Below are 27111 nucleotides of genomic sequence, written 5' to 3'. Positions count from 1 at the left end.
TTATGGTGGATGAAATGTCCCCTGCTTGTCCTTGTGTTGTGGATAGAATGTTCCCTCTCTATCATGATATGGTGGATGGAAGTTTCAATCTCCATCACATTATGGAATATGAAAGGTAACTTTACTAGTTACTAAGATCTGGGTAGAATGTCTTCCCTCTGTCACCCTGTGGTGGATGGAATGTCTTGTCTCTGGTGATGGAATGTCCTCTGCCTGTCTCTCGTGGATTGAAGTTCCACTGTCTGTTGCCCTGTAGTGGAACGACTGTTCCCTCTTTGACAACCTCTAGTTAATGGATAGTCATCTACTCTTTGTGTAATGACCCTTTCTGTTAATGTTCGTTGGATGGAATATTCCCCTTTATGTCTCCTTCTGATAGATGGAACATCTCCTCTCAGGAGCCTATAGGGTATGTGGGCATCCTCTCTATTAGCCGAAACTAGGCGAATTGTTACTTATGTCACTCTATGTCGAGTCAAAGTTCATGTTTTGCAGTAGAACAAAACAGCAAACAGAAAAAGATGTCCATTGTCTTTGACATCTGTCCTTCTCCTGTAGCCCCATGGAGCAAAAGCACAGCTTAGCGGAAAAGGGCCTTGACAGGGGTTAGGAGGCGGGCTTAGGAGGAAGGAAGATAGGAATGGAGTTATGGGTAAGTGGGCTGTCTATTTAAATAGGCAGCCATTTTATAACAGTCACTTTTAATTCCTACCTGGCTAAGTTTGTGTGCACTCCTGTGCTCATAGATTTGGCCTGGTGGGGTTTTCTCTTTTTTCTCCTTCTGCAGGGCCATGGACGAGGTGGAGAGACTGCTGGCGGGGATCCAGTCGGCGGCCCAGAACCAGGGAGCGGATTGGTTGCGGGCCCAACTTGGACCGGCCCTGGCGTTGGTGGCGGATCCGGAGAGAGGACGTCCTGTGCGGGCCAGGAGGCCACCGAGGAGGCTGAGCCCGGGCGCTGGGCCCGGTGAAGACACCCCTGGGACCAGCGGAGCGGCTGTATCGGGCCGAGGTGGGACCGGCGGCCGCATGGTTGAGGCGCTGCCTCCCGGCGCGCCGCGGGGGCCCGGGAGGATCGTCGCCCCTGACCGGGGCTCCAAGGCAAGCTGCAGCAGGTCCGGCAGCCGCATGGTCGAGGCTCGGCCTCCCTGCGCACTGCCGGCACCTCGGATTGCCACCACGCGGCGGGCGGCCGCCAGGACTGGTGCCGGCGCGGCTCCCTCGTTAGGTGAGGCCGCGCCTGGAGCGGGGACTGCGGCTGAGGTCGGGCGGTCCCCCGGAGTACATGGAGGCGTGGGCTCGCGGCCCAGGAGGGCGCCCCCTCCGACGGGAGCCGTGGATGTCGGTAGCGGAGCGGGGCCGTCGCACACTGGACCCCTGGACATGCAGGCGAGTACAGGGGGCTCCGGCAGGGGCCCTCTCGGAGGGCACGATAAAGGGGGTGCCCAGCAGGGGAGCCATAGGCGGGGGGAGGGGAGAGGGGGTAATCGGGGGCCTACTGGGGTTGTAGAAAGGGGGGGTGGTGGGAGTAATAAGGCACTAGGGAATTTAAGGGGACAGGTGGCTGGGCAGACCACTCAGGAGCACCTAAAGGGGATGAGTGAGGGGTTGCAGGGTAGGGGGGGGTCCTCTTTGGGGGTGGGGGATGGGCCAGTAAGTCACAGTCTGTCGGGTTCGCATGGGGTGGGTAGGTCAACTTATAGGGCAGGGGCGTCGGGTCGGGGTGGGTCTGTTGGCCACGGGAGGAGTTCATCTTGTAGCAGTGGGCAGTTAGGGGGGCATGGTCTGAGGGGTGATCCGGAGTCTAGCGGGGGTAGTATTTCTCCAGTTAGGGCTAGGGGGTCCGCGGGGGCGGGGGGTAGGCCACGGGTCAGCCGGTCCACTTCAGATAGCTCAAGCGGGGGCAGGGGAGGAGCTCCCAGGCGAGGCAAGCGGGGGCAGTCATCAGGTATGGATCGTAGGAGTCGTAGTCCCCGCGGCGGGGCTGCCCGGGCCCGTAAGGCGCGCGGCAGGAGAACTAGGCAGCGGGACAGTTCACCCTTCCCAGGACTTCTTCTCCTCGTTGCAGGTCTCGGAGTCGCTCCTCCTCAGTGTTGGCGAGGCACCGGGTTGGCTCCCCGGTCGGCGGGACATCGGCGGATGTCGCTCATCCTGGTCCAATGGCGGTGGACACTGCAGCCCCAGGGGATCCCGGAACGTTAGTTAACACACTACAAACACTTCTCCACTCACTGGGAGCGGGGGGTGGTACGGGTGGGAACGTAGGTCAGGTGTGGGCGCAAGGGGCTGTGGTCGCGGGTTCGGGGGCCGGGGTGGCTGCCGGGACCGGTTCGGGTGCGGACGTGGGGGAGGTGGCTGGATCGTCGGTCGCGGTGAGCGAGTTGATCGGAGGTGGGGTCTCCGAGGCGGCCCGGCAACACGCCTACGTGTCGTTTGCAGGTCCTCTGGGGGTGCACCTAAAATCGGAGGTGAAGGAAAAGATCTGGAAGGGTGAATTCTGCGAGATCTTTTCCCTCCTCCCTCTGGAAGAATTTATTGACCTCAAAGAGGAAGATAAAAAAGATGAAAAGAAGGAGGAGGAGGAGAAAAGGAAACGGTATCGGAAGATACCAAAATCCTTTGGGAACTGGTTACGGGCGTTTTGCGTGCTGGCCAGTGTATTGGGCGAGAAATCCCCCAGTTTATGCTCATCCTTATTTTGCCAGCTGGATGGGATCTGGGAAGCGTACCGCACCTATGGCGGATTGGCATGGTGGCGGTACGACGAGCAGTTTCGGCAGAGACTGGCGGCAAATCCGGGTATGAGGTGGGACCAAATGGACCTGCCTCTATGGATGAAACTCATGATGGCGCAAAAAGCGCAGCCCTTTCAGCAAACGGCCGGCGGAAAAGGGCAGTCCGCCTCGTCGGCCGCCTTGCAAAAGGGCTTCTGCTGGCTCTACAATGAGGGCCAGTGTAAATGGGGGGCGACATGCCGCTTCAAACACGAGTGTTCGGGCTGTGGCGGCGCCCACGGGCTCCACCGATGCTTTAAGAAAGGGAAGTCAGGGAACGCCGGAGTCCCCACTACGGCCGGTGGTGGGGGGGCGTCCCCTGCCTCGGGGCTTCACTCCGGTGAAGCTCGACGCGATGGGGCCGTGGCTAAGCCGCTACGGTAACAGGGCGGATGCCGCGGTGCTCAGGGACGGTTTCGAGCACGGGTTCTTCATCCCGTTCCGGGACAGGGTTGGGATGGGGGGACTGCGCAACCTAAAGTCGGTGGCGGAGTTTCTGGGGGTGGTGCGGGAGAAACTGATGAAGGAAGTGCGGTTAGGTAGGATGGCGGGACCGTTCACGGCACCGCCGTTGGAGGGTCTCAGGGTTTCCCCCTTAGGGGTGGTGCCCAAGAAGGAGCCGGGGAAGTTTAGGCTCATTCACCACCTCTCCTATCCAAAAGGAGCGTCGGTGAATGACGACATCGACAGGGAACTGTGCTCGGTCTCTTATGCATCATTCGACCGGGCGGTCGACCTGGTAAGGAGAGCCGGGCGCGGGGCACTGATGGCTAAGGTGGACATTGAAGCCGCATTTCGGCTTCTTCCGGTCCACCCGGTTTGTCATCACCTGTTGGGGTGTTTCTTTGAAGGGGGTTATTACGTGGACCTATGTCTTCCGATGGGGTGTTCCATCTCCTGTGCTTACTTCGAGAAATTCAGTTCCTTTCTCGAGTGGGTAGTGCGGATTGAGTCGGGTAACGGTGCATTGGTGCACTACCTGGATGACTTTCTCTGCGTGGGGCCGGCGGACTCCCCGGCGTGCCTGCACATGCTCAGAACGGTCAAATGGGTGGCGGGTCATTTTGGTGTACCGCTGGCAAGGGAGAAGACGGAGGGCCCGGCAGCTTGCCTTAGTTTCCTGGGTCTTGAGATAGATTCGAGGCTCGGGGAATGTCGGCTGCCGGCTGCGAAGTTGGAAGGTTTACGGGGCGTGGTGGCTGCGGTGGCGCGGGCTCGCAAGGTGACCCTGCGGCAGCTGCAATCTCTGGTGGGAATGCTCAACTTTGCATGCCGGGTGATCCCGATGGGTCGGGTGTTTAGCCGCAGCCTATCGGCTTCGACGGCCGGGGTGCGCTCCCCACATCATTTCATCCGGGTGTCAATGGCCATGCGGGCCGACCTGGCGGTGTGGGACACCTTCCTGCGGGACTTTAATGGGACAGTGTTTTTTCGGCAGGAGGGTGTATCGGCATCAGAGCTGGAATTGTTTACCGACGCGTCGGGTAACGTTGGCTTTGGGGCCTATTTTGCGGGTCGGTGGTGTGCGGAGCAATGGCCAGAGGCATGGAGGTCGAGCCCCCTCATGCGTAATATGGCTTTCTTGGAACTCTTCCCGCTGGTTGTTGCCATGGCGCTGTGGGGAGAGGGGCTGCGAGATCGTAAGGTGATCTTCTTCTCGGACAACATGTCCGTGGTGCACGCGGTCAATAACCAGTCCGCAGCGTCGAAACCGGTGGTTCGGCTGCTGCGGCGTCTTGTGTTGATGTGTATGTCACTAAACGTAGTCTTTCGCGCGCGCCATGTGCCGGGGTATTTGAATGAGGTGGCTGACGCTCTGTCTCGTTTTCAGTGGTCCCGATTCCGGATGGCGGCCCCGGAAGCGCTGGAAGTGGGCCAGACGTGCCCAGACGAGATGTGGAATCTAGGAGCGTCTTGCTTGGGGGATTAGTGAAAGCTTCGCTGGCGCCGGCCACTTGGGCCGCCTACGATAAGGTTTGGAAATCCTGGGAACAGTCGCTACGAGGGCTGGATCAGGCGCGGGTGAGAGAGTCGCGCTTGGACGCCTTTTTGTGGTTTGCCTTTCGGCTACTAGCGAAGGAAGCGTCTCCCGCGGTGGTGGATAGGGCCATGGCGGCAATGGCGTTCTGGTTCAAACTCCGGGGGGAGGAGGATCTGACCAAGTCCTTCGTAATTAGGCAAGCACTCAAAGGGTACCGAAAGGGCCGGAGATCTCCTGATACCAGGCGCCCGGTGTCGGTGCGGGTGCTTGGGGACCTAATACGGGTCCTGCCGGAGATTTGTTTCGACGGGTTTGAGGTTTCCCTGTTTCGGGCCGCTTTCCTCCTGGCCTTTTTCGGGGCCTTCCGGGTTGGGGAGCTGGTGAGCTCCAACCGAGTGGTTTCCGGGGGGTTGCAGTTTTCGGGCATCCGGGTACTGGAGAACAAGTTGGTGGTGCACCTGGCCAGGTCCAAGACGGACGTCTTGGGAAAAGGCCGGGACGTGACGCTGGGTGCCCTGCCGGGCTCCGCGCTATGCCCGCTAGCCGCAGTGGCGGGGTACTTGGCTAGGAGGCCCGCGGGGGGGGGCTCGTTGTTGGTACACGCGGACGGGTCTTCACTGTCCCGGTTCCAATTTACCAAAGTCTTTTGGTCGGGCCTGGGTAAGCTGGGCCTGCAGGCGGACAGGTTTGAGACACATTCCTTCCGTATCGGGGCGGCCACGGAGGCCACACGCTTGGGGTTTGGCGACGATTTAGTGAAGCGGATTGGGAGGTGGGAGTCGGTGAGGTTCCGATCTTATGTTCGCTTGGGTTTATTGGATTGAGATTTGTGGTCCCGGATGGGGACGGGGTTGTCTGACAGTCTGTTTATTTCTTCCCCAGGCCGGGTCGCATGGATCGTGGGACACTCTTTTGTCGTTGGGGCTGAAAGGAGGGCCGCAGCTCGAGCTCAAGGCCAGCAGCTGGGCTTTCCGAGGGAACACCTGTTAGTGCGATGGTTTGGGTACCGGGGAGGTTGCTGGGGGGATGTCTGCGGGGCCGTGTTCAGGATGGTGGCTGGTGGGCGGAGGCCCGATCTGCTGGTCATACATGCCGGGGGCAACGACTTGGGTCTGACGCCGCAGCGTCGACTGGTAAAATGGATGAAACAGGACCTCAACAAGTTGAGGGACCTGCTTCCGGAGGTGATGCTGGTCTGGTCGGAGATGGTCCCGAGGCGGCGGTGGCGCCACGCTCGGGACCCAGGGGCCATAGATAGGTGCAGGAAGAAAGTGAACAGCTTGATGGCGAGCTTTATTCGGAAGTTGGGGGGGTAGTGGTGCGGCACAGTGAGTTGGAGGAGGGGCTGCTAGGCTACTACCACCCAGACGGTGTTCATCTCTCGGCTGTGGGCTGGGATCTGCTGAACCTGGGTTGGCAGGAGGGGATGCAGAAAGTACTTTTTCTTCGGGGTGGCGGAGCTCAGACGGCTTAAGGGGTCAAGGTCTGAGCTAGTGGCGGGATGGGGAGCTGAAGGAGAAGAAATAGGCTCCCCAGGAGGAACCGGATGGAATTGGAAAATGGTGGACATTGGTGGTTGGTAGGTTTCGAGTCCTGTCGGTGGCTCAGAACCTGGTGGGGTAGGGGTATCCGGGTATACCCCTGCCGTGGTTAATTAATGGTTTGGCACTTTAAATTGGTTCATGTTGGAATAATTTGATATGTTATGTATTTGTATATACGTGTTATTTATATTGGGGTCATTGCCTTTTATATTGACAGAAGGATACGGGTGCAAGGGCAGAGTATGGGGGGCAATGACCCATGTTTACATGTTAAATTATTTGGTTATGTTATATTATGATATTATTATAATGGTTATTAGTTGAAATTGTTAATAAAGCTGTGGACAATTTTTCCCATATATCTCTAGTGTCAGTGCATTATTGGGTAAGGTATGTGGGTTGGTTGTCCTGGATTCCGACTGCCCATATGGCGACTATACACCGGTCATGTAGCCCCATGGAGCAAAAGCACAGCTTAGCGGAAAAGGGCCTTGACAGGGGTTAGGAGGCGGGCTTAGGAGGAAGGAAGATAGGAATGGAGTTATGGGTAAGTGGGCTGTCTATTTAAATAGGCAGCCATTTTATAACAGTCACTTTTAATTCCTACCTGGCTAAGTTTGTCCCGCCCACCCTCCCTGTGGTTTTGTTTTTAAGGGTATCCCGTTTTGTCACAGCGGCGGGATGGGGAGCTGAAGGAGAAGAAATAGGCTCCCCAGGAGGAACCGGATGGAATTGGAAAATGGTGGACATTGGTGGTTGGTAGGTTTCGAGTCCTGTCGGTGGCTCAGAACCTGGTGGGGTAGGGGTATCCGGGTATACCCCTGCCGTGGTTAATTAATGGTTTGGCACTTTAAATTGGTTCATGTTGGAATAATTTGATATGTTATGTATTTGTATATACGTGTTATTTATATTGGGGTCATTGCCTTTTATATTGACAGAAGGATACGGGTGCAAGGGCAGAGTATGGGGGGCAATGACCCATGTTTACATGTTAAATTATTTGGTTATGTTATATTATGATATTATTATAATGGTTATTAGTTGAAATTGTTAATAAAGCTGTGGACAATTTTTCCCATATATCTCTAGTGTCAGTGCATTATTGGGTAAGGTATGTGGGTTGGTTGTCCTGGATTCCGACTGCCCATATGGCGACTATACACCGGTCATTCAGCAATATCGAGCATTTAATGTTGTCCTACTTGGTGCCGATATATTGTGACAATGTTTGTGTCTGGTTCAAACTCCAATCGCAAACATTCCTCATATTTTTGTTTCCGGTATAGAACACCTCATTTATACACGCAGGAAGCTCAATGTTGTGGGAATTTTAATCCGACACAATGTATCCCTTATTGGATATCATCGATCAAAACAGCAGACTTTGCAGGAGAACTTGCAGCCACTGCACAAACCCTCAGCATCATACAAAGTGCTGAGTCAGATGCAGAGAACTGAACGGAAGTTGCAGACGATACCAGGCCGCTCATCGTTTACCTGAGACATACCAGGGACAGGAGAATCTCAGCTATTAATAAAAAGGGCACTGCAAACATACTCTGTATTTAAAGATAAGTAAAAAGTCCCGGCCCTGTGAGGCGCTCTATCCAAATGGGATCCTTTAATCTGGTCTACGTACAATAATTAACTAAACAGACTGCAAAGAAAATCTCTTATAAAGCAGTTCATTCAGGGCTGCCATTGGAACGTTTTGGCTACGTAATACATTCTGTGTCTGACTGTCTGACAATCTGTCTGTCTCTCTATCAAACTCATTAAAATGTACCGTGATGCAATAATTCTAAGTGACACTTAAAGGATTTAGGGCAAAAATTGGCATGCAATTACATAAGCTTCATACAATGCATAAGATCTAAGTACCAGTATAATCACAGTCTTTTAAATATTCTTAAATTCCTTGTTAAATGACTGCTTTCTTTTCAATAGGTTTTTTTTATTTTTGATTCACATCATGGTTTGCTTAAAACAGCTTTACGTGTTATCTCATATCTCCCAACCATCCCTATTTCGGAAGGACAGTCCCTACTTTGGGCTAAAATCACTCTGTCCTTCTTTTCTATCCTAATGTCCCTCTTTTCTAGAAGCTCCATATTGTTGGTATGTCTGAGTGTATAACAGAGCTCCACAGCAATAATACTCCCAGTAATGTGTCTGAGTGTATAACAGAGCTCCACAGCTATAATACTCCCAGGAATGTGTTTGAGTGTATAACAGAGCTCCACAGCAATAATACTCCCAGTAATGTGTCCGAGTGTATAACAGAGCCCCACAGCAATAATACTCCCAGTAATGTGTCTGTGTGTATAACAGAGCTCCACAGCAATAATACTCCCAGTAATGTGTCTGAGTGTATAACAGAGCTCCACAGCAATAATACTCCCAGTAATGTGTCTGTGTGTATAACAGAGCTCACTGCAATAATACTCCCAGTAATGTGTCTGAGTGTATAACAGAGCTCCACAGCAATAATACTCCCAGTAATGTATCTGAGAGTATAACAGAGCTCCACAGCAATAATACACCCAGTAATGTGTCTGAGTGTATAACAGAGCCCCACAGCAATAATACTCCCAGTAATGTGTCCGAGTGTATAACAGAGCTCCACAGCAATAATACTCCCAGTAATGTGTCTGAGTGTATAACAGAGCCCCACAGCAATAATACTCCCAGTAATGTGTCTGAGTGTATAACAGAGCTCACTGCAATAATACTCCCAGTAATGTGTCTGAGTGTATAACAGAGCCCCACAGCAATAATACTCCCAGTAATGTGTCTGAGTGTATAACAGAGCTCCACAGCAATAATACTCCCAGTAATGTGTCTGAGTGTATAACAGAGCTCACTGCAATAATACTCCCAGTAATGTGTCTGAGTGTGTAACAGAGCTCCACAGCAATAATACTCCCAGTAATGTCTCTGAGTGTATCACAGAGCTCCACAGCAATAACACTCCTAGTAATGTGTCTTTAAACTACAATAAATGTGTTTAGAAATCAGTCTGTGTCAATAAGATACATTGTTCTTGTTCTTTAGTAAATTTTAGTTCCATGAATTATTAGTAAGCCACCTAAAATTTCTTAAAACACCCCCAGCCCTGGCCACACCCTCCGTCACATCCCTAAAATGAAATGGTCTCGCTTTGTCTTATACATTTATACATATGCCTTTTTTTCAGGGGGGGCAAGGGGAACCTTAGAATTTTGGCAGATAATGAAGGTAACTCACCACATTGCTGTCATGGGCTTCGTGGCTCAGTGTAAGTTGCATCACAAACCAGGTGACATTACGAAGAATAAACGCAGTAATAAGGTTCCAGTGGATTATATTTCGAAGACATCGTATACTCCTGTAACAGATATCAAGAGCTATGAATAAGGTGAACAACATTAACCTGTTTCTTGGATTTTTTTTTACGATTACAATTCCTTATCATTGAAAGGCCAGCTACTCAACCTCATGAAGACCTCCTCAAAACACACAGTGCAATTTTTTTTTGTCTTTTTAAGAAAAGTCATTGGAGATATTTGTTTTTTTACCAAGAAATCTTTAAAACATTCTAGATGACAGATGAGAGTTGAAATAACAAATTAAACAATGGGCGTTACTAAGAAATACTTGGGCAGCAAAGAGCAATGCTTAGATTTAAACGTATGTCTATTTAGTCCGAGAGGTGTTGTGTTTACCTCAATCTCAAAAATAGAATAAATGCCACCAGTAGCGCGCACAAGGAGATGGAGTGGCCCAGGAAATTAATCACGATTGCGATATGATAATGCACTTTACTTTTCTTCTGCAAGGAGGAAAAAAATATGAAAACATTAATTCACAAGGAGATACAATAAACTGTGTGGTCCCTCATCTGAAGGCCACGAATGGACATCGATTCAGGGTGAAAAGTTGCTTTCGGTTTGATAGAGAATGTCATACCTCCTGCTTCAGGATTTCCTGACATTGGGTGTAATCTCCTCTTCCTGCCCAGCTTCCATTTAAATGACACTCTCTGTAGACATTACCTGTGACCAGAAGAATACACAAGCTTAGAGTTAAGGACTGTTGACAAAAACAGACAGAATATAAAAGCTGTTTATCCTCGAATGAATCTAGACATATGGAAACACTGAAACTGTCCATTCCAGTGTAGAAGGCCTCAGAATGAAAACAAAAAAGGCTAAATTATGAAATTCCCACTTTGGGTGTGATACAGAATGGAACCAGGGGATAGGGACAGATTATTTTACTGCACGGTGACACAGATTGTACATTTCTGAAAGGAACACCTCTCCATCGATAGTGTGGCATTAGCTGAAATGTCCACCCACTTTGGAACCTTCTCATCACCGAGGGATACTGAATAGAATTCTGGATAATCACTAATCTTCCCACCACAAACTGACGTGTGGCACAGAAAGGCTTTCTAATATTGTGACATAGATATGAATTATAGATAAATACAAACTTTTAAACTTAAAAAAAATAATTATGAGATGTGGCTCAACATTCCCAGCACTGGCCGTATGATATGGATGTGGACTAACCCTCCCACCATTACATATTCAATGGGCACAGACCTCTGCCCTGACGCAATCCCAGGAACACAGGAATAATTCAATGTACAGACAGAGATAAGTTTTGCCCAAGAGCAGGTTCTCATTCATCACTCTCAACAGCAGCCTTCTAACAGGCCGATAACACATTCGAGGTCATGACACAGCAGTTCTATATTTGCTCTTCTGGAAGAGGACAGAATGAGACAAAGTGAAGGACACTTAGGATATTTCTCACATTTACAGAATCATTCTGGTACTAAACTCAATATGACATTAATTCACTGTGGTTACTCTACTCACTAAAGAGCAAATTGTAGTTGTAGTGAGTAAAGTGCTTTCAGTTTTAGGATGAAATATCCAGATTTATGTTAAAAAAGTATTCTATTCATGTCAAATGCTTCCTTAAATTCTCACAAAGTTATGAGTACAATAGATCAATCCTTAAAGCAAGTGAAGACACTTCCACACAAACATACACACACACAAGCACATGGACATGCATATGCACACACACACACGCACAAACACGTGTCTGCAGAGTATTGGAGTAATTGAGATAAAATTTTTGTCTCACAATAAAAAGTTTTCTAAAATGAATCACAGTGACACCTACTTGATGTAAAAAAAAAAAAAAAACCCTCTACTTATAATGACAGATCACAGTAAAAGCAAGCATTAAACATTTACCACAGCTACAACCTTTTTAAGAAAACCTGTTTTTTATACAAGGATGTATGTAGGAAGGTGAGTGTGGGTAGCTGTCACTGTGTAGAACGTGTTACAGTGTGGAAGAGTGCAGGAGACAGGAGGGAGACAGCAAAATAAGAAATAGAGACTATGGAAAGCTAGACTTCAAAACATATATTCTCCTGTCATATTGAAAATGGTGAATATGCTACTTAGAAATTGACTTAAACAGAAATCAGTGTTGGGACTAGCCTTACGCTAACAGACAAACCTAAGGGGAGAAAAATCAGAAGTGCGTATCAGTTATTAGGATGGACATGCTGGCACCATAGTCAGATAAACAAAATGTATGCTAGCAGACACATAAGAAACGTGTACAAGTCAAAGTCAAGGACAACAGAGGACCTCAGAAGTCAAGGTCAGGATTACAGAGAGCAAAAGTAGTGAGACAAGCCAGAGTTAAATAACAGAATAGCCAAAACAGTAATAAGACACTCTTGGGTATACAGAAAACATTCATCATAAAGGCCAAGGGGAACTGTTATTGATCTATGTCAATAATTATGTTAAAACAGGACGTTTGAGCGATGTGGGTTGGCTTGGCTTGGCACCAATTATGACACAGACATATAAGAAGAGACATATCAGAAGAGTAGTTGGTATTCCGCAACACAATGAAAGCTAGAATAAGTCTCGGCGTCACTATGGACGCATAAGTAGGCCTCGTCAATATCGACACTGTAATGGTATCTATTAATTAATGACTTTACATCATAAAGAAAGCATATTTAGTGTAATGCTTTGGAGGCACCACTAGGGGCAGTGTGTAGGAAGACATGTGCTTCTGGCAGTGACATCACAGGCCAGCCTACTTACACTGATTAAAAAACAGATGTAGGAGAAACTCTGACTCTTTGCCTATACCTGACTGGACCTAAGATGTAGTACCAGCTCTGACTTAACCCCAGCCAAAGGGCTGGGGCCTTGTAAGTAATATGAAAAGCCTTTTGTATAACATTTAGCAACCTTTTGTAAGTAAGTTGTAGTTTTGTATTGTATAATTATTGTGGTAAATTGACATTCTGCTAGCATCTGTTTATTTATTATAGTTATAGAAAATATACATTTAATATTACAATGTTTTGTGTATTTTCTATCCACATATTCGACCATAATACCATGAACTATAAAAAATAATGTTGTTCTGTATTGCTTAATTATTATGTATTAAGAGATTAATATTCATATTTAAGTCACGACCACAACAGACACAGAACTAATACTGTGTGTCAAAAGTGTCACAGGATGGATCCACAGTGTCAATATGCACAGGTCCAGGTAACATGACAGAAAGACAGTTGAAGGTTCTAAAGAGACATCAATGAAATCAATTAGGGCAGGCATATCAAACTCTGGCCCCCCAGCAGATCATCTGTCGATCTGTTGCATTCTAGGAATCTTGGTAATTGTAGGCCATCAACATGTGGACGACTAGGTTTTGAAATCTACCTCTAACACCAGCTGTGGATTGAAGTATACGTTATATGGGAGTGTAATATTCTGCAAGATGTTCAATAAAGTTCACAAGATATTGGCATTTGTATGAATCAATAGGTGTTTGGCGATATTCTGTAAGAACCATGGTTAGCGCCTGTGTAGTCCACCATGTCTGCTACCATCAACATGTTATTCCACTTCAACCAATTTGAAACTGAAGTTCCAGTCTTTTACCTAACCGTACAGCATAGAAGTATAAAAGCCGTGTAGAAACACGTTGCTGCCTCGCATTAGGCAACAATCTTCTTGATTTCAATCTAAAAACCTTCAGCAGGTGCTGATTTAAATTCGGTAAACAAATTCTGCAGCTTTGAAACTGCTGGCAAACACAAACTATAGTGATAACCATTTTAAAAAAATACTGACTTGTTAGTAAATGATTGCGACAAGCATTGAAATTAGCCAATAATCCGGGGCACGGTGTGTACAAAATCTGGGCAACTGTTCAACGGAAAAAAGAAAAGGGTTATGTTTAGAAAAAAAATAAAATTTAAGGATGCATGCAACGATTTTTAATGCTGTTGGCAGCATTTAAAATGGTGGAGGAATCCATAATCGTGAGGTCAGACATCTTGTTGAAGTCCGTATGATGGCCATATTATAAGTTATTTTAGAGTACAGAGTACTCTTATGGTGCAAACGGTTTTCTTTCATGAAGTTCACATTTTTCAGGATGATAATACACATATTGCAAAGCTGAGAGCAGCTTATTTACATCTCCATCTTCTGTTGTTTTAGAACATTGACTTAGAAAACCTTTAAGTTGCATAGACAAGACTGCATGTGCTATATGATAACCAATAAGCTTGGAACATTAGTAAAGTTTCTGGCACTGGTATGTAGCTATAATGATAACTATGACAGAAGATCCCATGCCATGTCCTTTTGGAGAGGCTTAAAGGCCAGCCTCTTGCCCATAAACTATGGACTTGGTCCCATATGGTAGAAATTGAAAACCAAACTAGTTTGATAACTCTGCAGCGCCCTCTGCTGCCTGAATAGAGATTTGTTCATTTACATAATGCTGGTTTGCAAATTAGGGCCACCAAATAAGTAGTTAAATGCATATATTGTTTCTTTTTACTGTGTTTGAAAATGTTACGTGTATTATATAGTTTATGTATTAATTATAATAGCTCGCTCTCCAATGTTCTGTATATTTGCATTTTAAATGCTTTTCACCACATGTTTAAGGAACAGTCCCCGAAAGGCTAGTAGATGAGTTCCTGAGAGACCTTAGTCAAGCTTCGCATATTGGGTCTCAAATGCTCCAGGGTCCCTGATAGCAGCTAGTATGCTGGACTTGGCAGAGGTACTCAGCAAGAGTAGGGGAGCTCAGTCACAATAACAATGGGTCCATAATTGTCAGGTGGAAATGCTGAGTTATCGACACCTTTGTCCAATGCCTTTTTCTGTTGCAAGTTGTGCTCCTGTATTCTGACTGAGTACCTCCACCAGGTCAGCTTCCTCCCTGCTGCAAGGTACTCTAGACCGAAACTTGTCTGGGGTCTCTGAGAACCTCTTCAATCCTGGACCAGGCTGCATTGAATATACTGAGGTGATTCTCTCTCCGGTATAGAAAAGTGATTATAGCTTTACCTTAGCCTTTTCCTCACACATTAGATGAGTCTGAATGTAGGTGGTAGAAGTAATCATTATTGTACAGAATACAGCTACTTATACAAGACAGTTTTGACTCTCCCTACAAGGGGTCTTCCATGCAAAGCAATGCACAGTGCAGGTGTCCTTCCCTGGTGGCACTCGATCTGGGGACTTAATAACAATTTCTCCAGCTAACACAATCATCTACCTGTTGTTCCCTCAGTACTAGAGCACAGTACAGTGCAAATATCTACCAGTACCCCCTTTTCCTGGACCATATACCCACACAAGCGTCCTCACTGGCGAAATAGCATCCTGATTGGAGAATTCACTCCTGAGTTACAGTGTGTTAAAGTTTTAACGTAAAAGGGACCCTTAGGGAAGGGAGCATACTCATTGTCAAGTTATTCTCAGTTGTCTCCTTTCCTCCCTGACTTCCCCTCCAAATAGCGCTCAATGTGGAGGTTGGGGGACTGAGCGATACCCACTTAAAGATTTACTGGACCTCCACTCAGTCCTTATCCAAGGAACAGTTTCAGAGTATTTCAGGGTATCTCCTGGTCAGGTGCTCGAGGTGTAAAATTAGTCCAGGCAATCCCCAGAGGTCCTCAAGTCCAACTGGGGAGCACAGTAAGTGTTCTTTCTCCCCCCTCCCCTGTCCCATAGTGTTCTTCCCCCCCTGTCCCATAGTGTTCTTTACCCCCCTCCCCTGTCCCATAGTGTTCTTCTTCCCCTTTCCCCTGTCCCATAGTGTTCTTCCTCCCTTCACCCCTGTCCCATAGTGTCCTTTCTCCCCCATCCCGTGTCCCATAGTGTTCTTTCGCTTCCCCCTCCCCTGTCTCATAGTTTTCTTCCCCTCAACCCCTCTCCCCGTCCCATAGTGTTCCTTCCCCCCATTTTTGTCTCCTACCTCTCTCTTTGTAGTGTGGCCAAGTGGAGTGGACCGCTGTACAGGAGCTTCAGTTTCCTGTATCTGGCCGGACTGACAGGAAGTGCACTCTCAGTGAGCACTTCCTTTCAGCCCGGCCAGGTACAGGAAACAGAAACAGAAACAGTTTCTGTACTGTGGTGTGTACAGCTCTGCTCAGTCACGCTACACTGACTGAGTGACTGGCAGGAGCGAGAGCCCACCTCCTGCCAGTCACTCCAAAATAGCGCCCCGTGGGCCGGTGCGCCTGAAGGCGGCTGCGTGTGCCGTTAGTGGACGTGGACGTGCCGGCCCTGCTGGTGTCAGTGGTGTCACCCTTCTGTGATGCACCCTGGTATGGTCCGCACCCTCGCACCCCCCTTGTGACGCCACTGGTCAGAGTCCCCCATACCTCTGCCCACAGTGACAATTGCCCTTTTTAGGCCCATAGTCTGTCGGCATAAGGCTGGCCTTCAAGTCACTTCAAAAGACTGTGGCATGAACGCTTCTGTCACACATGTTCTTCTTGATGTCCCATAGCTAATGTGTTCCAGTGTTACCCTAGCATCTCAGCTGTAATATTAAACTAGTGTAAAAGAGTAACAGAAAGTGTCAGTCTAATTTGAATGCAAGGCCTGCTCTCTCTCTCTGAGCTGCATGTCACCTCCCCTCTCTTGTCATGTCCCGAAGCCAAGGACCTCTCTGTGCCAGAGAGAAGATTGATGTTGTGACATTCCTTGCATCCCACGCTGGCTCTGGTCGCCTGCAGCCTGATCGAGTAAGAAAGCAGGAGTAATGGGTGAGAGGCAGCACTCAAGCTAAGAGCAGATGAAAGGGTAAAAACCAAGACAGCAACAGACAACCCTCCTAGACATCCAACTCAATACTTCACAACGCCCTTGTAACAACAATGTAATCAATTCTTACTCTGTGGAAAGTGTCAGTGAGTCCTGTAAGGGATAAATTAACCATCTATACTCCACTTGTCCCCTTAGTATGTGTCATGCATTAATTAACTATATCTTGCTATTATGCACAAGGCAATGAGCACTAAATCTGATATGAATCACACAGTGTAGACTAATATCACCAGGGGCAGGTGTCACTAGTAAGGTATGTAGTAGATTTGGGTGTTGCTGAAATTTAGATTTCTTCCCAATACATTTGGACAAAAATAAATTTAGTTTCACACTAACTGAATTTTGTCTGTATGTTTATTCATTTTCGGACAAAATTCGGTCATTATTTTCGTTTTCGGAATTTCATTCGGACGAATGAAATTCTGAATGGTGTCACATACCATGGCTGCAGCTTGTAGCTGTTTAGTAGATAGCTCCTTAAATTTGTACCCTTGTGGGATTTCCATATTTAAGGGTACCAAATTAGAAAGTTGTTTAGTAGATAACTCCTTTTTGTTATTTTATGGCAATCATACAGGGATTAGGTAGCGATCTACTAAGAATTTGAAAGCCCCCAAAAAAGAGAGGTTAAATCCTGGCTTTTAAAAATATCATTTATGTTTATTTTTTAATTTAAATTGCATGCCGGTCCTGACACTGCCAAAGTGTACCATGTAAATAAATTATCCACTGCAATGTAAATTAATTATCCCCAGCAATTATCCCCTGCAGTGTGATTGAAAGAATGCTTGAGAGTGCAGGCATTTGTACTGCATTTCTCTATAGAATCTTGAGGTGTACCCAAGGCGAGATGATCTTGCCCTACAAGCAGAGATGTTGCAGAGGTAAGTGTGTTTTTTTTTTTTAACCTTTTTTGGATATCTCACCGCAGTAGCCGCTTCAAAAGCATTTACTGTGGTAAAGGAATGAGGAACTGTCACTTCTAGAGAGGTGACAAATACAGTTTATGCCAAGTATTTATAAAGTATTAACATCAGGGCCGGATTTAGATGAAAAGAGGCCCTAGGCTATTCCACTTATGAGGCCCTTTCACCTCCGATTTTTAAGTTTGTAAATTACGTGAGAAACAATAAAATACATCATTACTGTGATATATATCAATATGTTAAATGAAACATGTGATTGGTACTAACCTTTATAAAAAATGTGGCACGGATAATAAATAAATAAAAAGTCGAGATGAGGAGAGGAGGGGGTGATTGTGAGAGGGAGGAGGGTGATGAGGAGAGGGGGGTGATTGTGAGAGGGAGGGGGGTGATGAGGAGAGGGGGGTGATTGTGAGAGGGGGGTGATGAGGAGAGGGGGGGTAAATGTGAGAGGGAGGGGGGTGATGAGGAGAGGGGGGTGACTAAAAAAATTACCTTAAATCCTTGGTGGTCCAGTGGGGGCTGCCTAGTGGTCCGGTGGGGTCCCTGGTGGTCCGGTGGCCCTCATTTCTGGTCTGCAGCTCTGCATTTCTGGTCTGCAGCTCAGACCATGGATCTCGCGAGACCCAATCAGAGCGTTGCCGTAGTAACCCGCGGCAACGCTCTGATTGGGCAGTGCACGCGAGATCTATGGTCTGCAGCTCTGCACATTGCAGAGCTGCAGACCGCCGGTCTCGGCGATCGCGGCAGGAGGGGCATTGCAGTCTGCCCCGGGCACCCCCTAGTAAGTGGCACCCGGGGCGGACCGCCCCCCCCTTAGTACGCCACTGGTCATATCATATGCGTAGAATTTCTCCTTATTTTCGGTTCAGTGTTTTAGTGTTCACTGTTTTTAGAATAGTGTAATTTTAATTTTGCTAACAATTTGAATGTAGGCCCCTCTTGATCTTGAGGCCCTAGGCTGAAGCCTAGTTAGCCTATAGGAAAATCTGGCCCTGATTAACATAATGATAGATACAATCTATGCTTACAATCTATGAGTATATAATAGAGACGGATATATATTTTTAAGAATTTTACAGTAAGTAAAAATATCTTTAGGCAAAATATGAAAAAGGACAAAATAGCAACATGAAGAATCATACTGAAATATATCCAAAAATGAAAGTTGTAGGGTTATTGTTACATTAAAATTAACAGGTAACTCCAGACCTCTCACTCCAGCTTGCTGAAAAGCTTTGTTTGTGAACAGTGTGTCTTCTTTTTTTCATTTTGCAAAAAGTGCAGATTTCAATAGAAATTGATTCTTTTATAAATTAAGCTGGTTACACCGCCTTGGCTTTCGAGCGAGCAACTGGTCATGTTACTTCCTGGTTTCGTTAGCTCAATGCAGCTGACCTCAAGAGGCAGCTATTGCCCAGAGCACCTGACTTACAAAGACTTATCATTGAGCTGCGTTGGGGATGTCTGTGATTGGACAGACACAGAAAGTCTGGGCGGGGCTAGAAGGGGAGGGCTTGCAAAAACAGCAGACAAGAGAACTGCAGGTTTTGCAAGCTGATTTTAGATATACCCCTAATGAAACAATACATAATTAAATACATGCATGTTTTCATTTGGGGTATATCTACTAAACAGTGATTTTTCATCTATTTTGCATTTGGGCGGTGGAGTGTCCCTTTAACCCCTTAAGGACACATGACATGTGTCACATGTCATGATTCCCTTTTATTCCAGAAGTTTGGTCCTTAAGGGGTTAAGAACTTTCATTTATGTTTTGCTGATTATACGCAGGCATTGTATGTAATGTCAAGGCATTGTACAGATTGTTTTGTTTACAAGTCATTTTCAGGCATCATCTAGCATGCCTGATTTCACACTTTGCCTTTAAAATATACAAAAATAATTGGTTTCCAGCCTGTCTTTGTTTCTCATTACCCACAGCCAAAGTCATTTTTCGAGTGGATTGTTTGGAAATTGGGACGAGAAATGAGATGCATGTTGTGTCTCATTTTCTTGGGGTCAGGAGGGTCTATCTAAACATAAAAATCTTGCGATAATACCCAGAAACAATCACAGATTTACACAGCAAGGCGCGAATGAGAGACTGGTGATCGCAAGAAATTGTATAGTGTTAAATGGGATTTATAGCCAAATATTATGTGACCAGAACAACTTACTAATATCAGTAACTCTTCCACTCACTTTATATAAGGACTTCTAGCTGTCCAATATGCCGCTAGATCAGTGGTGCCCAAAAGGTAGATTCACAGATTTTTTAAAACTACAGATCCCATGATGCTTTGTCATCCTAAAGGCATTCTAAAGACATGCAAAGCATCATGGGAGTTGTAGTTCTACAACATCTGGGGCACCCCTGAGCTTGATGCTATCATTAATTGGAGAAAAAGTTAAGCTTGTCTTTTATCATAACGTATACGTTTAGTACGTTCATCGAAGAAGAGAACGGGGAGGGTTTAAAGAATGAATTCTGCTTCTCCAAGCTTCATAAACACACAGGTCCAACAGTTTAACAAATTACGTTTATAGTACATCCCATTCCATACAAATGTCACTTTTCACCAGGTGAAAAAACAAACGTCTAAGCAGGACTTCATTTTGCAGAGGGACTACCTTTAACCTATCCCATTGTACAGACAGTGGAGTGCTGCATTCTACAAACAAAATAGGGAGAAGGATGACTTTGTTAAACTACAGGACTTTTGTGCCGCTTGCAACAACAGCTTGCAATGCTTTATGTAGTAGAGATGCTTAGTTTGGCCAGTTAACTAAACTTATTAAATGTAGATATTATGCCAAGATACAAACATACAGTATGTTTACAATCTTTTGGAGATTTTTAACAAATATATATTGGCAGTACACTGTAACAGGGTGTAGGGGTTATGGTTGTTGAAATGTTCCTATGAATGAAAGTGAGATCTGGCAAGGACTCTTTTCGAATAACTTAGAATACAATGTCTAAAACGTTTTATCCCATCAATATTTCTGGAAAGACAAACAAATCAATTAAACATTTAAATTGTGTAAATTTACACAATCAGATTTTTTAAAGTATCCTAAACCAGCAATCTAAAAAAAACTTGGACCATCTCGTAAGTTTATGAAAAGCCATCAAGATATTTACTGTATATTTTACTGTCTGTAGATTGCTTAGTTAATTTTTTTTATTATATCTCTATATATATATATCCAAAAATATTCAATCTTAATATTCAACCCCCACATATTAAATGAAGACCTATATTATTTAGTTTGGGGCCACCAATCCTGATCATCTTCAAGGATGCCCATGAGAGAGGACACTTTGCGCACAATAAGTGTGATAACTCTGCCAACTCAGACATCTAATGCATTTTGTTTCAAATGAGCACAAATTAATCTTTGTCATAGTTTCGGAACATGGTTGAAAAGTATTTACCTGTTGTATTATATTGAACCCCCTGGAAATATTCAGGGCAGGGTCGGGCCACTACTTGTCCAGCTGGAGATCGAGGCCAACATGTCCCAATAATGTCAATGGATACGTTGCACACAACACCTATAATGGAGTAGAGGGAAAACAATTCACAAAATTTTATGGCAAAATAAAAAATATAGAGATAAACATGAGACAAAAAAAAAGATAACAGGTAAAAAGTGCAGTTCTTTCAATGAGCGATTGAGCACGCTTCCAACAAAAGTGGACTGATGGTGTGATTGTCAATTTACAAACAATACATCTTAGCATTGCTTCACAAATTGAATGGAAGGACTACTGTCAGACTCAAGAAGTCAAGGTGAAACTGACATGGAAGAAGAGGTTATTGCTACTGGAGGGTTTTGCTGATATCATTGACCTGTTCCTCTATGCTTTGGGGCCAAAGATGGCACCTTTCCAATATGGTCTGATGGTGTCAATCAATGCACTGGCTCATAGTTGTTTCTCAAATTCCATCGAGGAAAATTCCATCCAGCACTCCTGATGATCCCGTTTACAATCGACGGGTGAAACGCGCTTAGAGTACGGACTTTGGTATTCCTTGGAGCTGGCGTTTTTTTCTTACTTATGATTTGTTATGCTTTCATTGTACTCAAACTCCTCCACTCAGGACTCCTTTTAGACTTCTCATTTACTTACTTAGTTTTTTTTTAGTAACTGTTACAACTTTAAGTTATACTTGTTGGGATATATATATTTATGCGCTTTGGGTTACTCGTATGGGGGAACGTGTGTCGGCTGTCAAATATGTAGGGATTAGAAATCCATTTTGAGTAACTTTATACTAGCACAGGGACCAACTGACACACATACCTCTTTATATAACCCCAGATACTATAGGATAGTCTATGGACTGCTGACTTATACCACAAACTCGCTCTCTGATATATTTATACATCTGCATTTATACTTAGATAAATTTCCTAGCTTGCTACAGCCTTAGGACCATTTTTCCCGTTCCAGACTTTGGGAGGAATATGCTGGTGCTCAGTCCTTAGGATTTCAACACTCAGGTTTTCCTTGGGAATATCTACTCTGCATCCCAGGTTCACGTTTTTCTTCTTGTCACAGGACAAGTTTTTTTATATATCCATTCGTTGGATAGTTTTTTTCCAGATTTCATTAGAGGTTATATTTTATTCATTGTTTGTTGTTTCACCACATTCTATTTTTTTCAACAGCATTTTCTAGGGCTTAAAGCCCTTTTAGGGTAGTGAATCACCTCCCCCATTAGGTATCTACAGTGGTAGACAACATCAGCAAGTTACTAGCTAAAGAACTATAAATGCTCCATGTTGCACACAGAAGAATTACAGAGAAAGCAGACACACATAATTGTGCTAACGCTACTCCTCAATGAGAATAGATGCCTTAGAAGACAGCGGTTGAATGTGGGTCATTTCTGAGATGATGGACCCTGCCTAGCACCTTCATTCTTTCAATGCCTCTTTGCATCACTGATGCCCAACAAGCAAGCCAAATCCACGATCATTGCTCAGAGTTTTCACAATACAAAATCCTTGGGGGTCTGAAGCACAGTGTCTAGGGGTGGGATTGTGATTTTCCAGAATATGAGAGATAGAAAGATATTTATGGCAGTTATGGCATGTTACTTTCCTCGTTCTCTTCTAATTGGCAAAAATGGAATAAATGCACAAATTCTCCACCTTGACTGAGGTTACTCTTTACCTTCTCTTCTGTTTTTTTCTTTGTCTATCTCTACAACGATAAACCCGCAGCCCCAATAACACTGTGATATTAACATCAACTACTTTTTACTTCTGTATGTTTTAGGGAAAAAACAGATGACATTGTTTCCTTGAAACTATTTTAATCTAATTTCTCAGAGATTGATCTAAACTACTGTTTGATATTATTTATAATATTTTGAGATGCGGCTAGACGGCTACACATTTTTTCAGTGTTCATTTATACGATCTCTGACACGCGAGTTAGTGAGCCTTACTTGAATACCTGTCTGAATACCTGTGCTTTTTTTTTTTAACATAGTACATTTTGTCATAGTTACAGGAATTTTTACAGTGTGACTTTCATTAATCCTCAGACAGCACTCTCTCTACATATGTATACATTTAGTTTTTTATCCTTCATTTCATTTGATTTGATTTATCATCCTCAAGCATTTTGATTTGTACCTTTTCATTATGTTCGATCTGATATGGTCACTCTCTTTTATCTAACATGCTGTGCTTTACTGATCTGGCTATCAAAAATAAAATTGGCAGAAAAATCCAAGAATGAGGAGAAAGAATGAATGATCAATACTGTACGTTTATTCAATAAAAACTGACAATTTACTATTTTATTTTCCCATCAGAGGAACTAAAAAATAAATAGAACAGCAAATAGCTTACAAGATAACGATGTTTAGCTCCTTCATGACATGGGGTCAGTTTATTCCCAAGAAATGATAATGATGTTTGTATGCCATGACAGTGAACAAAATATTTCACATTTTTCACAGCTATGAATAAGTATCTTCAAACACAATCATGCACAAGTGATCCTGCCTCAACAATCTGCTACATGACAATTTAAAGTGAGAAAATCTTCCATTAACATCTATTTTCATTCCTAAAACTATGGAATAGTCCCAACGGTGCAACCAAAGGGTCATTGATCTTGTTAAAATTGGAATGACTGCAACAAAAATTCACAAACAAAACTCAATTTACTTCTTCTGTCAATTATTTAGTTCAAAGCTACTGGCTCAGCTGTGTTCTTGAGTAGAGGACCCTAGAAAATATTATGGATGAGTCTTGAGACTGATGAAAACAGCACAAAATCAATAAATGAAATACAAACTATCTATTTTTATTAAATATTTATAGGGGAAAAACAAACAGTAGCATACAAATAATAATTGAAGATTAAGTTGTATGTATTATTTAAGCCTTATATAGGATAACTATGATGGCACTGGGAACTGTGGAGCAAGGAAGATACAAGTGAGTGTATGTATGTATAAATAGTCAATCTAAGTACCTTGATCACCACAGCTGATTGAAGTGGTTATGGTGCTATAAGTCCATGAATGCTGCTCCCTCGTGTTCTGTCAAACCACTCTCCATGGCATCACAAGCCATGAGCTTGAAGCCACACCAATGATGTGGAAATCACACTTTAGAATTATCAGAGTAAATCTGTTTAAACTTGGATGCCAATGATAAGTTAAGAGCTTTTACGTCAGGTTAACCCAAGGCTCTCTCCTTCCACCCACCCATCGGTCCATTCCATCCACTCATCCATTCACCCATCCATCAGTCCATCCATCCACTCACCCATCCACCCACCCACCGATCAGTCTATCTATCCAACCACCGATCATCATTCCATCAATCCACCCACTCACTCATCAGTCAATCCATCCAGCCAATCATCAGTCCACCCACCCATCAATCCATCCAACCAACCAACCAACCATCAATTCATCCACCCATCCATCAATCCATCCATCTACCCACCCACCCACCGATCATTTTATCCATCCATCCATTCATTCACTCATCAGTCTGTCCATCCATCCATCCATTTATTCATCCAATTTATATATCTGTCTGGCTATTCTGTATTTATTATAAAGTACTCTTTTTGGATATTATTAATAACAGGTAACAGGAAACTCAGCGCTGTATATTTAGTTCTCTGATAAAAGGTCCTCTGGTTTCAGTGTCTCACAAGCTGTATCTTGATGGCCAGTTTATAAATCTGGTGTTTACTGCCAGGGAGCTTTTTTTTCTCTTGAAAGCTGAGCAGAAACAGGCATTATAAATCTGACAAACTGCATCTCAGTGACAGCTGGGGCCACGTCTTCAGGTCACATGAAAGAAATATTTCAATTTATGACATCAGAGGCCTAAAGGTCCCCAGTGATTGAGGTAATATATGACTTTGATGCCTCTCACCTCTATCTTCTTTATAAAACCCTTAGTATATCGAATGGTCAGGTTTCCTGACAAGCTCTGTGTATCTATAAGCCCAACCATTAAATAAAACAAATGTCTTTATCTCCGCACCTATGCATTATATCCCAATTCCATGTTTAAACATAGCTAACATAATTTTCATCATTTAAAATATCATATTCATAATCTACTACTAATTTCTTGGCTAGTCACATTAGACAGGAAGACATAGTTTAAAAGAACACTGTAGCATTAAAAAATAAAAAAATGTAAGTAAAATAATTTTAATAATAATTTTAATACAAAATGTGTATTCCTAACACTATAGTCACCTAGTAACAGGGTTAAAAAGTTGAGCTTTCTTTAACTTTTCTCCTAAGTGCTGGTCGCTGGCGTAACAGTCCGCCTCTCTGGTAGAGATCATTGAGATCGATGATCTCAGCCAATCCAATGCTTTCCCATAGGAAAACATTGGGAAGCTAGTTTGCATGCACGGCGAAACACCACCCTGCGACAATTAGATGGTCTCTCTAAAGAGTACATTTTACTTGTTTTAATTGTTATTAGTATAGTAAGTCACCCAAGATTTCTTAGAATATTCCCACCCCTGACCACACCCCAACCTGCAACCCTAAAATTAAAAGGTCCCTCTTTGTCCATTTGAAATGTTGGGAGGTATTTAATAATAATCCTATGAAGAGCTATATGTCCCATGTATTAATGCCAGGACCCTACACAAAGTTAGCTGTGATATGGTCAGACCCGTTGTTTACTATAGTCTGAATCCCACCCCAGAGGTGTCTGTATAGTCAAGATCCTACCACAGACGTGGCCGTATGATAGAGAGGCTTTTACTCCTACATGGCTGTACTGTTGTCACTAACAATTAAATTCAGGGAAGTTTTTCTCTGGTGATTGTACCAGGTCAGGATCCAACTCTCGAGGTATCCGATTACAGCACGGTTCTGTCTGTTTTAGGTTCTGTGATTCTCACCTGTAATATTTGTACTGTGTTGGAGATTCTCACATTGGTCCTGGTTAGTGAGGGCCGAACTCATCTTCACCGCAGTCATCTACAAGAAGACACATTGTGAAACTGTGTTAGAGTCCACCAATTTACCAATATATATAATAATATATACCATATACCGATATACCAATATATATAATTCAATATATAACAACAATGCAAAAATAAAACAGTATTGAGATAACAAAAAGATCAAGAGCATAAAGACTTAACAGAATAAGTTTTTCAATGTGTTTTTCTTTCGCTCTAGTAAACACTGAAGCGTCTACCATAAGTTTACCAACAAGACACAAGTCAACTGACACTATCCACCTTGCTGTTATTCCACTGACACTAATCATGGTTGTTCACTATAATCTCATCATTTTTGGCAATGGCTTAATAAGAGAAGTTTGCCTCAGTTTTTCCAAACAAATTTAATTGGAGTTTATTGAATAACACCGTAATATTTAATTAACCTACATAGGTAGGATAACCAATATTTAGTAAGTTGTGATCCTTTAAAAGCCTCCTATTCAAAACCAATCCAGAATTCTAGACCTGATTGTGACCATTCGAACCTAGAGTTCAACACCTATAACCTACATTACATTGTGAAAGTATTCGCAAAAAATGCCTCTATCGTTACATTCTGTAAAGTAATATGTACACTTAATTTTCCATATAGTATGCATAGATATTACTACGTTTAATGACAAAATGGTGAAAAGTAAAAAAAAAAAAAAATTATGGTTAGTGGAAAAAAAAACTTTGAGTTACAGAATAATAGAGTTAAAAAGACACTACCAGCACCATAACAACTTATGCTCATGTCATAGTTTACTGTGGAATGAGGTGTCCCTGCCTTCTAACAATTGTTTATAACTGCATTTATTTGCAAACATTGCTGAAGTCATGGGACAATCCCTCTGGTTCAGACTTCAGAACAGGATGTTATATTTTTCCTCTGACTGTACTAATATTTTTAAGGTGTAACGTGTAAGGTGTATGCCATAATATGTATATATACTTAGACGATAAACCCCTGTTCATCGTTATTAGAGATTTATTATTGTCGCTCATTATTATATTGCCTTGCCTGCTATTATATCCCTCTGACTATTATTATACAGCCCTGAATAATTACATTCTCGAATATACCACTCAAATTTTGATGATAATACCGATCTATTCATTATTTCACAACAAGGAATGTTATTAAATTACTGTGCATTTTGCACTACAAGCCTGCATGATCTATCACTG

At 44.1% G+C, this 27111-nt stretch overlaps 1 protein-coding gene across 1 annotated transcript in view; it reads right to left on the bottom strand.

Moving 5' to 3' along the window:
• Positions 1 to 27111, bottom strand: part of CRHR1 (corticotropin releasing hormone receptor 1) — a 102125-nt gene that overhangs the window by 6027 nt on the left and 68987 nt on the right. Inside the window, exons 2-6 of the mRNA XM_063425594.1 lie at positions 25831 to 25909; positions 20851 to 20970; positions 10250 to 10335; positions 10006 to 10112; positions 9548 to 9668 (exon numbers count right to left, since the gene is read on the bottom strand). Of these exons, the coding sequence (XP_063281664.1) occupies positions 9548 to 9668; positions 10006 to 10112; positions 10250 to 10335; positions 20851 to 20970; positions 25831 to 25909 (513 nt within the window). The remainder of the gene's footprint in view (positions 1 to 9547; positions 9669 to 10005; positions 10113 to 10249; positions 10336 to 20850; positions 20971 to 25830; positions 25910 to 27111) is intronic.

Source organism: Pelobates fuscus, chromosome 6 (assembly GCF_036172605.1).
Source record: "Pelobates fuscus isolate aPelFus1 chromosome 6, aPelFus1.pri, whole genome shotgun sequence".
NCBI classification, from domain to species: Eukaryota; Metazoa; Chordata; class Amphibia; order Anura; family Pelobatidae; genus Pelobates; species Pelobates fuscus.
This window is presented reverse-complemented; position numbering and strand designations above follow the sequence as displayed.